We start from the raw sequence: 14,288 nt of genomic DNA, 5'->3' as shown, positions 1-14,288 counted from the left end.
TATATTAAATATAAATAATATTATGTACATTAGCTTAAGCATTTTTAAGAAAAGTTATTGTGTAATAACATAATTAAAGAATTTTTAAATTGATTTCTTGATAGATATATATCTAGATCCTGATAGTACATATTAAAAAATTTACAACTATGAGAAATAGGTTCGCGCTGTCCATAGTTTGTAGAATGAGGATTTTCAAATATAAAATTTCTCGTTCTCAAAGGCCGACTTGGTGCGTAAATATTAATTAAGGATAACAAAAAATCACAATTTATATCATTTGAAAGAATATCGCGAATGAACAAAACACTAAACATTCTACGTCTTGATTCAAGAGTTTGCATTCCTACCAATAAACATCTGGAGTTATAATCAAGGTTTACATAAGCATTTGTCCCGAAATTTCTCAAAGCAAATCTCAAAAAATTCTTTTGAATATTTTCAATTCTTGTTATAAGTTTTTTCGTACCGGGACACCAAATGACTGAACAATACTCCAATAATGGTCGTACAAGAGAACAATAAATGGCTTTTAATGTGTACGGATCCTTAAAATCAGTAGAATTCCGTTTAAGGAAACCTAACATTGAATTGGCCTTTGAAACAATATATGAAACGTGTGAACTAAAATTAAGCTTATCATCAAAAAATACACCTAGGTCTTTAACCTGATGTACTCTTAACAATTTGAAGCCTTTAAGAAAATAATCAAAAATTATAGGGTTTAATAAATGATTGTAAGATATTACTGAACACTTTGATAAATTAAGGTCAAGGTCATTTTGTTTGCACCAAACTTCAAAATTAATTATGTCTTGCTGAAATGCAACACAATCATTATAACTTTTTATTATTTTAAACATTTTGATATCATCAGCAAAGATTAAACATTCAGCTGTTGATAAAACTGATGGAAAATCATTAATAAATAAAACGAACAAGGGCGGACCCAAATGACTTCCTTCAGGAACACCAGAGTGAACCGAAATCGATTCAGATTCCAAGTCACCAATCTTTACAATTTGTTTCCTACCCGTAAGGTAGGAGCTGATCCAGCTTAGCAGGCTGCCATCAAAACCATATAATTTTAATTTTTTTATTAAAATAACGTGATTGACCCTACTAAAAGCTTTGACAAAATCAGTATAAACCACGTCCATTTGAGATCGTTTTTCCACTGCGTTAAAGCAATGATGTGAAAAACAAGCCAAATTTGTTGTTGTTGATCGACCACTTATGAAACCATGTTGGAAATTGGAAATATGGCATTTAATAATTTCATATAACTTATTCTTTACTATTTTGTCAAATAGTTTTGGAATTGTTGAAAGTTTACTTATTGGGCGATAGTTTGTAACTTTTTTCTTATCACCTGACTTGAAAATTGGATTTATATAAGAAACTTTCCATTCATCCAAAAAATGACCATTTGACAAAGATTGGTTAAAAATAAACTGAAGAGGCGAAGATAGAGATTTATAACAATGTTTTAACATTATTGGAAACACTCCATGGAAATCTGGTGAACTAGATGGAACCAGTTCATGTAAAGCGGTAGAAACATCTTCCAATTCACAAAGAAAATTACAACAATCTGTTATTGGTAATAAAGTTTTACAATCGTAGTTATTGCCAACTACCAAATTCGTAGTATTATAAATACCTTGGAAGCATTCAGCAAACCAATCAACAATAATTTGTGGATCACTGGAAGCATTATCATTGTAAACCATTATTGAAGGAAAACCAATTGAACTACGCTTTGCATTAACAAATTTCCAAAAATTTTTTGGATTTTGCTTTAATTCAATCTCAGTTATATGAACATAATTACTAAAACAAAATTTTGATAGAAAAACATATTCTTTCCTAAGACGTGAATATAAAGTAAAATTTTCAGAAGTTCTGTTGTTTTTAAAATTTTTAAAAGCATTATTTTTTGCATTTTTTAATTTACGCAACCTCGAATTAGACCATGGGAGATGAGAATTAACTTTCAAAAGCGAACGTGGAACAGCGGTTACTAATTCTCTAAAAAGAGTATTTACAAAATATTCAAAATTATATTTTAAACTATTTTTACAATTTAATTGCCAGTTAAAATTTGAAAATTTCTCATTTAATAAATTTAAATTAGAAGAATTAAAATGATATTTGTATTTATCGACCATTTTAAAAGCATTATAATTTTTGAAACAAATATTTTTAATACAAATTGACATGGCAACATGATGAAATGAGTTTGAAATCAAAGGGATGCATTCTACAATTTCAACTTCAATGTTATCATTTATAAAAACTAAATCTAGCATTCTTTGCAAAGAATTGTGAATAAAACAAACTTGACTTAAATTTAAAGCAAACAAGGAATCTATGAGCTCAAATTCTTTTTCTGTTGAGAGCACAATTGGGAGCACTTTATTTTCGTATTGCATCCATTTGATTCCACCCAAATTGAAATCACCAACTATACAAACAGAAATGTTATGCTCAGAATAATTAGATAATACGTTTTCAATGTTATTTAAATGAGATAAATAAATAGAAATGTGAGAATCAGGTGGAATATAGCAAACAAATATTAATAATTTACAATCATATTCGCCTTCGATACATACGCATAATTGTTCAATGATGTCTTCTGAAGATGGGTGTACAAGATCTATAGAATGGGCTATAAGTGACTGTCTAGCTGCCAAAAGAACACCACCGCCTCTTCTGCTTCCCACATCATGACGATCACGACGAAATACACAGAACTCTGACGTATTGAGTAATTCCTCATTCCTTATTTCATTGAAAAGCCAAGTTTCGACAAACACATAGACATCATACTCGGAAGAATCAACATTCATGGAGAGGGCGTTTAATTTAGATCTCATTCCGCCCATGTTTTGATAATAAATTGAAATTTTATTTACTTCGACGCCACCACTGGCTGATTCGTTTTCGACGAAAGAGTTGCCACCACTTTGTCGTTTTTTGGAATAAACTCTCTTACAATTGTATTCGTAGGCCAATTAGATCCGCACATAGCTGATTTATAGAAATTAGATGGAATACCCACCTTGAAATTAATGAATTTCAAGTCTTTAGAATCTTTTTTCACCAACTTGAAACATTTTACATTTGATTCAGCAACACCAATTTTTCCAGCAACATATTTGGTAACAGCTTCCACAGACGTTGATGTATCAAATTTAGATACATGAAACCATTTATGGTCAACAATAACCTTTAGTCCATCAACATCAGCAACATCTTCACCATGTATACGCAAGTTTTGTTTTTTATTTATACTTTGCGTTCGAACGCCAGAATTAGCTTGCTCATTATTATCAATATGTACATTTGCTTCATTAGCTGCCGCATTAGAAACCTGTTTTTGCTTATGCGAGCGAGCCCTCACAGCAACCCAGTCATTGTTTACTTGTGCCTGATTGGGAAGTATACCTTCTTCCTCTCCAACCGCACCACCAACATCAGCAACTGCAACAACATCCACCTTCTGCGACACAGAGCTAGAGAATTTTTCCAAATTATTGCTTATCTCAGCTTTTCTCTTTCCACCATCAATAATGTAATTTTCGTTTTCTTTATGCACACCAACAACATCAAGAAGTTTCCGTACATCAGTTTGAAGAGAATCGACATCACACATTTTCAATGTCAACGAGCCAACGACAGAAATGAGTTCATTGACCCTTGCATACAATACATTTAAATTAAACTTTGCACAATCAGAACATCGATAACAGATGTTAGCATTATCTTTAACAATTTCTTTTTGAGTATCCTCTGATATTTTGGCACAAAGTTTATGAAAAGTCTTTCCACAAAAGAAACCACATTTAATTCCTTCATCTTGAACTAAATTATTACATGCAAAGCACTTTTTATTATTATTTGTATTTTTGTTAGACATTAGAGAAAAAAAATAAAAGCAACCGCACACGATGGAAATTCACTGAGAAGTGAAAAGTTTCATGAGTGTAACAATTTTATTTAAAGCCTATTTTACCTGTAATAGTAATAAATCATTTTATAAATAAAAATTTTCCCACTTTCTTAGAAAAAAAAAAATAAAAACAAAAAAAATTTTAAAATTTTGGTTTTTAAACAGTTCCTATGATTTAGCTATTTTACCTTTTGAAATAAAACATTTGGTAGGTACTAAAATCCTAAAACAAGAAGAATATAACCTTCACATGTTTTTGTTTTGTCATAATACGATGATTTTTTACTGAAATACAGCCTATCGAAAATCACTTAAAAAATCACTTAAAAAATCACAGTTTTTTTTGTTGTTCCTTGCGCTAGTCTATGTGTGTACACCTGAAAGCAATGCATCTGTGCAATAGCATTAAAAGAGCTCAAAAAATAAAAACAAAACCTACCCTCGGCTAAAAAATATTCCACAAAATCTTCAACACGAAAAATATACAAATATAAGATTTTGCCAGGCAATTATCCTCCACCACAAAAAAAAAAAAAAACAACAATTTCAAGGACGATTGCCGTGGCAAACGAAAAAAAAGATACATACACAGACACACCTGAAACCAATGCACCTGTGCGTTGCCATCCCATAAAAAAGAGAACAAAAAAATAAAAAGCAGAAACCACCCTCGGCTAAAAAATATTCTACAAAATATTAAATTCCTAAAGTCTTCATATTAAAAAAAAAATAATCTAATAAAAGGAAAAAAGGGGAATGCAAAAAATCCTTTCACAAGAGGGAAGATCTGGATAGACGAACTGGCAAAAAGTAAGAAAAAAAACTCCACAACAGTGATCGTCATCGGCACCGTTGCCGTAAGAAGCAAAACAAAATAAAAAAAAAAAAAAACAGAGGAAATAAAACGAAAGATATTTCATTTTTTTAAGGAATTCCCTCGCTCTCAAAACATTTTGATGGGAACCTCCTCCTCCTTTTGTACATGCTGCCCGGATTTTTTTCCTCAGGCTAATCAGACGTTTCTGTTCAGCTTTAACAATTTGAATATCATATCATACACTGTGTGATGACTTCCTATGACCTCCTTAACCAAAATACTCTTCTAGAGTCCGTACAGTTGCCCGATGGATTTTCGAAAACTTTATTTTAGGGAGTTCCTCAAATAGTTTTTAACAATAAGATTTCTCAGCGAAGGGAACTTTTGTAAGGCTTCGCGGATAACCTTGGTTGACACGACTAAGAGATGAAACGTTAACAGCATGACGACAACAGTACCGACACGACCAATACCAGTCAAGTCTTCACGTGTTCCAGATTGGAAGATGACTCTGACATGAGTCTGTTCAAAGTGGGTTTCCGCCAGTCAGCAAGTGAATTACCTCAAATGAATGCTTGACAATGCCCATAAATATGAGTTTCTGGCTATTGTTGCATCTCAATACGTTCGGCAATAAAGCAATGAGCCTTCCGAATGCAAATAGCGGCATTACTTTTCCTTTACAGCTATGAAATTCTGCAGATAAAGGTGACACACGTTAACATCATCGCAGCTCTATTTTCCGAAGTGCGTGATATTGGCCGGTTGTGGAAGCAAGAGAATTTCAAGATTTCAACGTCCATTATTTATTGTATGTGAAAAAAACAACCAATGCAGGCAGCAATGCGGAGATGACGCGACAAAATTAATTTAAATAAATTAAAAACTTTTTCTGAGCTATTGTGGTTAAGAAAAGAACAAATAGATAAAGCTCAGAAAAAGTTTTTAATTCATTTAAATTATTTTTTGATTTAAAAATAATTTTTTTTTTATTCACTCAGTTTGTTTATTTTTTTTTTAAATTACTTTCAGTAGCCTTTTTTATGAAATAAAACTTTTTTTTTATAAAAATAAACTGGGCTTTAATAAAAAGCACAACAAATTAATACTCATTAACGTGTTATTTGACTTAAATGATATGAAAGTGTAAAAAACAACTTAAAAAACGAAGAAAATTGTGTTTTGATGCAAAATTGTGGAGAAACGGTTGTCCGCAGAAAAAAAGTTTTGAGACAAACTAAAACTGTAATAAACTCTTGATTGATTGTAAAAAAAATCTTTCGAATAAAACGTGCAAAGATAAGGCCAGTTAAAGGACAAGAGAGCAAAAATCATAAAAACCGTGGTAACTCGAAAATAGTAAAAAACTGCATAAGGGAGGGTTCGTCATCAACAATTGGGGAGGCTTCGACAAAGTGTCAAATACTCCTTTTGCTGCTTTTTATTAGGATTATTTAACTTTTAGTTTATTTAAGTGTCGGAAATCTAATTTTTTATTCAGATATTGCAGAAACTCCTTCAAGTACCTACTTCAAAAAAGTACTAAATTAAAGAACAACAATTTTGTCCCGAATCAAAAAACAACGACAAAATATTATCTTTTAGTCATGTATTATTACAGTAAGTAAACTTTATTACAATCAATTAGAATACATTTCTGCATTATTGAGCTTTTCTCTTGTTTTAGATTGAAATTTCTCTATTTGTCATCATCTTCCAACCTATGCCGGAGGTTGACGAATCCTCCCTTGATGGGGGAGGATTTGACAATTTCACTTTTTTTGTTTTTTTGTGTTATAATTTTTCAAAAACAAGTTGTAACTTTAAGAATTTCCTTCAATAGTAAGGCAAAAAGGTATAAAGTTAAAAATACAAACATATAAATATTTTTTTTGTTAAATAACTAAAATTTATTAACTGTTAGGGTGTCGAAACCTCCCCCATCTACCCTATGGAAAATTTTTGTTTACCTTGAAGGTTCCATATTTTTGTTATTTAAATTAGTTATAAAAGATTTTGAAGAAGAAAATTGTTTAAATGTATGGTGTTCGGAATTAGGCACCTAGTGTTCAGCTTTTGGTGAAAACGACATACCTTCGGGTTTTATTTTTTTTATAATAAATTCTTTGTACCTACTCAATGACGCAATTTTATTATGTTTATAATAAAGTATTCTTACACCTTTCGTAAAAAAAATATTTAAATTTTTTTTCTCCAATGAATACCTAATTATAATTCTTAACAGTGTTTATACTTTTGAATTTCCGTTCATTCACCTACTTGCTGCTGAGTTAAAATTACAACCTGCTCGCATCTAAAAAGTACAAAAAAAGATGATTTTTAAGAGTCCTATGGGTGAGGTTGGCCATGTGTTACGGATTGTATGCAGTGTTGTTCCATGTAAACAAAAAATGTAGACTACGTGATACTAAATTATCCCACGCCTCTTCCCCCCCAGATACCGCACGCGCTGGGGTCCATTTACACCTAATATGATGGCACTTGCGGTGGCTAGTCATATCGGCACTTAAATTGGATTTTTTTTTAAGAAAAGAAAAACACGAGATAAGAGCGTTGCTGCTTATTACAAGCAGTTACAAAATGTAAAAAGTAAATATCTATATAGTATCATGCGGAAGCATAGAAAAAAATAAAAATGAATAGTCTAAGAGCCGGCAGCCTATTTTGGCAGTTTTGATATAACCGAAATTCGAGTGTGCACATATCAAGATATGCACCACAGTATGTCAACGGAAAAAGTCTGGCAGTGATCTTTTTCAGCTTTCCCTTGCCAGACGCATCCAAAGTGCAGCAAAAAATCAACTTTTGGCGTTTTGGTATAACCGAGTAAATGATACACACAAAAATCATAAAAAATCCCCTGATTTCGAAACTGTGGGTACCGCAAGTTTCTTTTTCAGCTTTCCCCCCGCCAGACCGCTTTAAAGCATTTTTAAGTGCATTTTTCTAATAAAAAACCTAATTATTTATTTTCTGTTAGGTATAACCGTATGATGGTAACAAATTAATATTCTATGTCTATTCCAGGTCTAGAAAATATAATTTTTAGCCAGCTATTTTTCAGCCTTCCCTCTGCCAGACGCATCCAAAGTGCAGTCAAAAATCAACTTTTGGCGTTTTGCTAGGTATTAACCGAATAAATGATACACCAAAAAATCATAAAAAATCCCCTGATTTCAAAAATGTGGGTACTAGAATTTTTTTTCAGCTTTCGGCCCGCCAGACCGCTTTGAAGCATTTTGAAATGCATTTTTCTAATAAAAAACCTAATAGCTTATTTTCTGTTGGGTATAACCGTATGATGGTAACAAATTAAAATTCTATGTCTATTCCTGGTTTAGAAAATATAAGTTTAAGCCAGATATTTTTCAGCCTTCCCTCTGCCAGACGCCCTTAAAGGTTTCCCAAACAGGTTTTTCCATACAAAAAACACCTAGTTTCTGTTTTTTTCTTATAAAATTGAAATAATATTTTTTTGTTTAGAGTAACCATATGATGGCCAAATATTAACTTTCTCTGCCTTTTCCTGATTTAGAAAATGTAAGTTTAAGCCAGTTTTGTTTCAGCCTACCCTCTGCCAGACGCCTTAAAAGGTATCTCAATAGTACGGGAAAGTTAGATTTTGCTATATGAGGGTGTGGGAAGAAATCCGAAATGCATTTTGACATATATATATATACATATATTGTAGAAAATTAAATTATTTCAAGTTTGTCATACATTGTTTTTCTGTAGGTTCAAAAATACGCGAGTTATGTGAAAAACTAAAATTTTTATTAAAAAAAATGGCGGCCAAATGACTTTTGGTGCGATTGTACAAAATGTGGTTTAAGACTCGTGTCTTTATGCCTTTCGAGCCCTGAAGTCAAAATGCATTTCGGATTTTTTCCCACACCCTCATATAGCAAAATCTAACTTTCCCGTACTATTGAGATACCTTTTAGGGCGTCTGGCAGAGGGTAGGCTGAAACAAAACTGGCTTAAACTTACATTTTCTAAATCAGGAAAAGGCAGAGAAAGTTAATATTTGGCCATCATATGGTTACTCTAAACAAAAAAATATTATTTCAATTTTATAAGAAAAAAACAGAAACTAGGTGTTTTTTGTATGGAAAAACCTGTTTGGGAAACCTTTAAGGGCGTCTGGCAGAGGTAAGGCTGAAAAATATCTGGCTTAAACTTATATTTTCTAAACCAGGAATAGACATAGAATTTTAATTTGTTACCATCATACGGTTATACCCAACAGAAAATAAGCTATTAGGTTTTTTATTAGAAAAATGCATTTCAAAATGCTTTAAAGCGGTCTGGCGGGGGGAAAGCTGAAAAAGAAACTTGCGGTACCCACATTTTTGGAATCAGGGGATTTTTTATGATTTTTTGGTGTATCATTTATTCGGTTAATTCCTAGCAAAACGCCAAAAGTTGATTTTTGACTGCACTTTGGATGCGTCTGGCAGAAAGAAGGCTGAAAAATAGCTGGCTAAAAATTATATTTTCTAGACCTGGAATAGACATAGAATATTAATTTGTTACCATCATACGGTTATACCCCCCGGTCTGGCGGGGGGAAAGCTGAAAGCATATCTAGATATGTGCACACTCGAATTTCGGTTATATCAAAACTGCCAAAATATGCTGCCGGCTCTCGGTCTAGAAGTATTAAATAAAGAAAAAAAATTAAAAAAGTGTAGAAAAAATAAAATGAGAAAGCATGCTTAAGCACTTGTTAAATCAGTACAAAAAAGTCCAGTTTCAGTTTCTCTTTTACTATTTACTAATATTAAGGTCCAAGAGAGCTATAAAATACCATATAGGAGGTTTTTTTGTGTGATCTTGCTGTTAGTGCAATCAAAAATATTACAGTTTTTATTAACATTCCTTAACATTCTCGTAATAAATTGCGATGTGATGAAATTGCGGGGTCGTTCTGAAAGAGTAGGAACTTACATTAAAACTAATTTGCTCAAGGAGGTGGAGCTTTCAATTACATTAGACAAAATTTGGTGTATGAAAATACATCGGCAACTTCGCGACTTTTTTCTAGAGATTGTAAATTAATGAGTCGCAACCGTTCTTGATATGGGGGCAGGTTGAAATTTTCAACCCACGGGAGACCTCTAAAGGCAAAACGAAGGAATCTGCGCTGTATTGATTCAATTCTTTTTATGTGGACTTGGTGATACGGAGACCAGACTTGGCAAGAATATTCAAGTAAGGGCTTAACAAAAGTGGTATAAAGTGAATTCGTAACATAAAGGTCAGAAAACTCTTAAGACCAGCGCTTGACGAAACCTAAAGCCGAATTTCTGAATTAGCCCTGGATACTATATTGTCATAATGGGACCTAAAGTTAACTTCACTATCACAAATAACACCTAGATCCTTATAGTTGTTACTCCTAAAGCAATACAGTCATTGATATAATAGTCCCGCGGTGGCGGAGGGAAACGTTTACCGAAATATGTAATTGCTTGGCATTTTACAACATTAAGATCAAGATTATTTTTCTGACTCCAAACGAAAAAATTGTTTAAATCGGCTTGCAGAATTAGAGCGTCGTTAGACGTTAGACGAAGAAACTGTTCAAAAAATTTTCATATCATCCGCGTAAGTTAAAATTTTGGATTGAATTACTGATTTACCTCATTGATTGTCAAAATAAAAATGATAAGGCCTAAATGACTTTCTTGTGGAACGCCCGGCTTTCCAATGAATAATGATTGTCTACGTGTAGTGTGTAGACAATTCAAAGTAGACAATTCATCATTTTCTACATGTCAATGTAGACAATGTATACAATCAATTTTATTTCACATTTTTCAACTTTTTTTGCCTTCTTAACACCCACAGATTAAGATGCCGTTGGTGATTTGGATGGTATGATAAATGATAAACATTATGCTTTTAAAAATATGTAATATGATTTTATAATTTATTTTATATCTACATTTTTATTTTTTTTTACATTGTTGACAGTGTAAACAAATCGCGAAATGGAGATTTTCAAAATTAGCAAAAATAGGCTATGGTATTATATACACTATATGATACATGATTTCAAGGTATTTTTTAATGCTGATTCCAAATCTAAAATCAAGACAATCTGACGTCTCTGGAAAAGGTTATACCCGTTTTTCATCTGTCAACCCACATTATTATAACAGTTGCAAACTTACTACCGAAAAACAATTAAAAGTTATGGTAGAGGAACCAAATTTTGCATGAAGGTTTTCATATCCATTATTATTAGGAATCAAAAAAATGCAATGAAAAAAACATTCATATCTATGAAAAATTGGTATTTTTTGAAAACAAGGGGCAATTTTGCACTAAAAAATATCCTGTTACAATCTTGCAATTAGTGCTAATAGGCTAATTTTTTTGTTTCTATCTTTGTTTGGATATTCTATAACTTATGTCAAAAATCTAAAAAAATCTCATGTCCGCAAGTCCTAATTTTGGAGGTTAAATAAAGTTAGGTGCAGACTTAAAAAAATTAGCAAGAAAAGTTTAAATTTGTATATGTATACCAACATAAGCGACATAATTTAAGGGTATTTTTTAACACTTTTTCCAAAAAAACTCACAATAAGTCAACCTGACCATCCCTGAAAAGTAATGCACCTTATTCATGTTGATCTGACACAAATATCTGAAGTATTGTTTTTCAATTTTTTTTAAATCTGCACCTTATCTTCAAACCAGGAAAATTAGGACTTGCGGACATGAGATTTTTTTTAGATTTTTGAGGGTATTTAAAGACTATCCAAACAAAGATTAAAATGAAAAAATTAGCCTATTAGCACTTATTCCTAAGATGAACAATAATCTTCTTTAGTGCATATCCTAAAATTTGCCCCTCCATCAAAAATACCATTATTTCGTAGGTATATATATTTTTTGTAATGGATTGTTTTGATTTTTAATAACGATGGATCCTAAAATCTTCATGCAAAATTTGGTTCATCTACCATAACTTTTAAGGGTTTTTCGGCAGTAAGTTTGCAACTGTTATAATAATATGAGTTGACAGATGAAAAACAGGTATAACTTTTTCCAGAGATGTCAGATTGTCTTGATTTTAGAGTTTTTGGAATCAGCATTAAAAAATACCTTGAAATCATGTATCATATGTGTATATAATACCATAGCCTATTTTTGCTAATTTTGAAAATCTCCATTTCCTGATTTGACCTTGAAATCGCGACAAGCGGACATGAGATTTTTCTAGACTTTTGAGATATGTTATAGAATGGCAAAAGGAAGACATTGAGCGAAAAAAATTCTATTAACATTCATTCCGAGGTTAAACCCTTATTTGACTGGATTACTAATAAAAAAGTCGGATTTCTTTAGAAAATAAATTTTATCTCGGTTATTTATGGAATATTCTCAACAATGTTATACCATTTTGAAAAGAGAATTGAACACACTAACTTTTAAGGTAACTTGCCGCAACATCGTAGTGCATTTTTTTTACACTACGGTTTATTGAATTAGAGTCATGTAAAAATGTTTAGTACTTAGTTGGGCAAAAAATTAATATTTGCTTTAAAACTAATGCAGCTGAGTTAAAATTAAAATTTAATGCATTTGGTAGCAGGGTTATTCAAGGTTCCGTAACAAAAGAAAAATGAGAAAAATTAAGATTTGAAGTCACGGCACATGAAAAACCGTCACAGGGTGACCATTTTTTCGACTTTTTTTCAAAAACCCATAACTAACAAAATATATGGCTGCGATTTTTTTTATTATTTTTCTGATAACTATCACCACCTACCCTATCTACCGTTTTCGTTTCGACGTTAACTTTTGGGACACCCTGTATACTCGACACAAAATTCGGAAAAAATTCATTTTTCAACTCCCCAAAAACCATAGAATGCCGTGAAACAAACCTGTCAGATTTTCAAATTCTTGATCAGGACGCTATTACCTACACATGCATATGACCCATTTTCGGTTTTACCTCCACTCCCAAAATCTGCTGTGGGTTCTTATACTATAAATTTTATATATTTTAATAAAAAACAATTTCAGCTTGTTTGAAAAAAAAAAAAAACAAATAAATATTTCCAACAATATTTTATTCAACATTATTTTTTTTTACAGTTTTTCTTTTATCTCCATAGATAATGTTGAGGGTTTATTCGGCATGACGTCTTTATCCAATACTGTTTCCGTTAAACTTTTTTCGGAAATGTTTTTTTTTGATATCATGTCATAAATGTTAAATGCTTGAAACACCATTGAAGAAATGTCGCTAGAGTTCGAAGGTAATAGCATTGTATTGTTAGTTTTTGCTAGATTACTGAAAGCTGAAATATATTGTTCGGCCAATGTAAGTGAAGCAGCTTTTTGTCCATCCTAGAAAACATTAAGTTAATTATTTAGTTTTGTTTTTGTACGATAACTTCATCTAAAATTAGAATATATATTGTATACACATTGCATTTGGGAAAATTCTATGATCAAACGAGTTGTTGTGCCATTTTCTTAATTGGGAGCTTTGGTGTAAAAGTATAGATCATAGCTACATTCCTACATTCAAATCCACTGAAAGGGCTTATGATCTTAAGAGGTTTAATTATTTTTATTAGTCTCTTAACTAAGGCCGTGTATGAATTGAGTTAAACATTTAGCCGAGAATACATTTTTGACATTTGTGTCTGTTGAATAAAAAATTATATCTGGCTAATATTAGCTGTGTGAATTGGGATACATTTTTGAAGTGGCTAAATATTTTTTTTTAGATGCAAAACAAAAGATCTAATTGTGTTTATAACATTTATAAATATTTAAATTTAGGTACAAACTTCCACCAAGCGTTATCCTGTGAATTTTATTTTTGCGTTTACTTTCACTAACAATTTTGTTCATCATCAATAAAGTGAAGTATATAAAAAATAAAAAAATATTGTTGTTCCCTAATAAACACTCATAACCTTGTATTATTTTCCCAATTTTCTTTATTTTCAGTTTTTCATTATTTATTGAAGACAATCCTAATTATCAAAATAAAACAAAACCTACTTCTATTGACATAAGCTTGGATTTATGGTTTTCTCATGGATTCTATAAAGAGTGATTCAGGAGGAAATGGTAACGGAGTTACGAATAACAGAGTTACGCGCGACAGAGTTACGAGCGTCAAAGTTACGCGAAACCGAAGTTACGAAAAACTAGAGTTACGAATTCTAAAGTTATGTTAAGCTATGACATGTGATTTTTGGGTTGGCAACAATTGCGAGGAACGATATGGAATTATGGAAACATAAATAAGAGAATATCGATTCTCATTGGTTATTTTAATAGATTTTACCGAAAATGGGTGTGGTTTAATCTTTTTATGCAAAGAACATCCCCATTCTAGTCCGGTCAATTTAGACATCCGAGGTTACATTAATTCCCAGCAAGCTGAAAATTGGTAGGATTGTTGGAAACACCATCATAAATTAAATCTGAAAAGTCCTCATCGATCCGAGGTGT

The 14,288-nt window shown here is 31.7% G+C and overlaps 1 protein-coding gene across 1 annotated transcript in view; it reads right to left on the bottom strand.

Annotated features, from left to right (window-relative positions):
* Positions 1-12,865: 12,865 nt before the first annotated feature.
* The window catches only part of LOC129905228 (stomatin-like protein 2, mitochondrial), a 146,687-nt gene continuing 145,264 nt past the window's right edge, over positions 12,866-14,288 (bottom strand). Inside the window, exon 7 of the mRNA XM_055980667.1 lies at positions 12,866-13,166. Coding sequence (XP_055836642.1) covers positions 12,906-13,166 — 261 coding nt within the window. The 3' untranslated portion in view covers positions 12,866-12,905. The remainder of the gene's footprint in view (positions 13,167-14,288) is intronic.

The sequence above is a fragment of the Episyrphus balteatus genome, chromosome 1, assembly GCF_945859705.1.
Source record: "Episyrphus balteatus chromosome 1, idEpiBalt1.1, whole genome shotgun sequence".
NCBI lineage: Eukaryota > Metazoa > Arthropoda > Insecta > Diptera > Syrphidae > Episyrphus > Episyrphus balteatus.
This window is presented reverse-complemented; position numbering and strand designations above follow the sequence as displayed.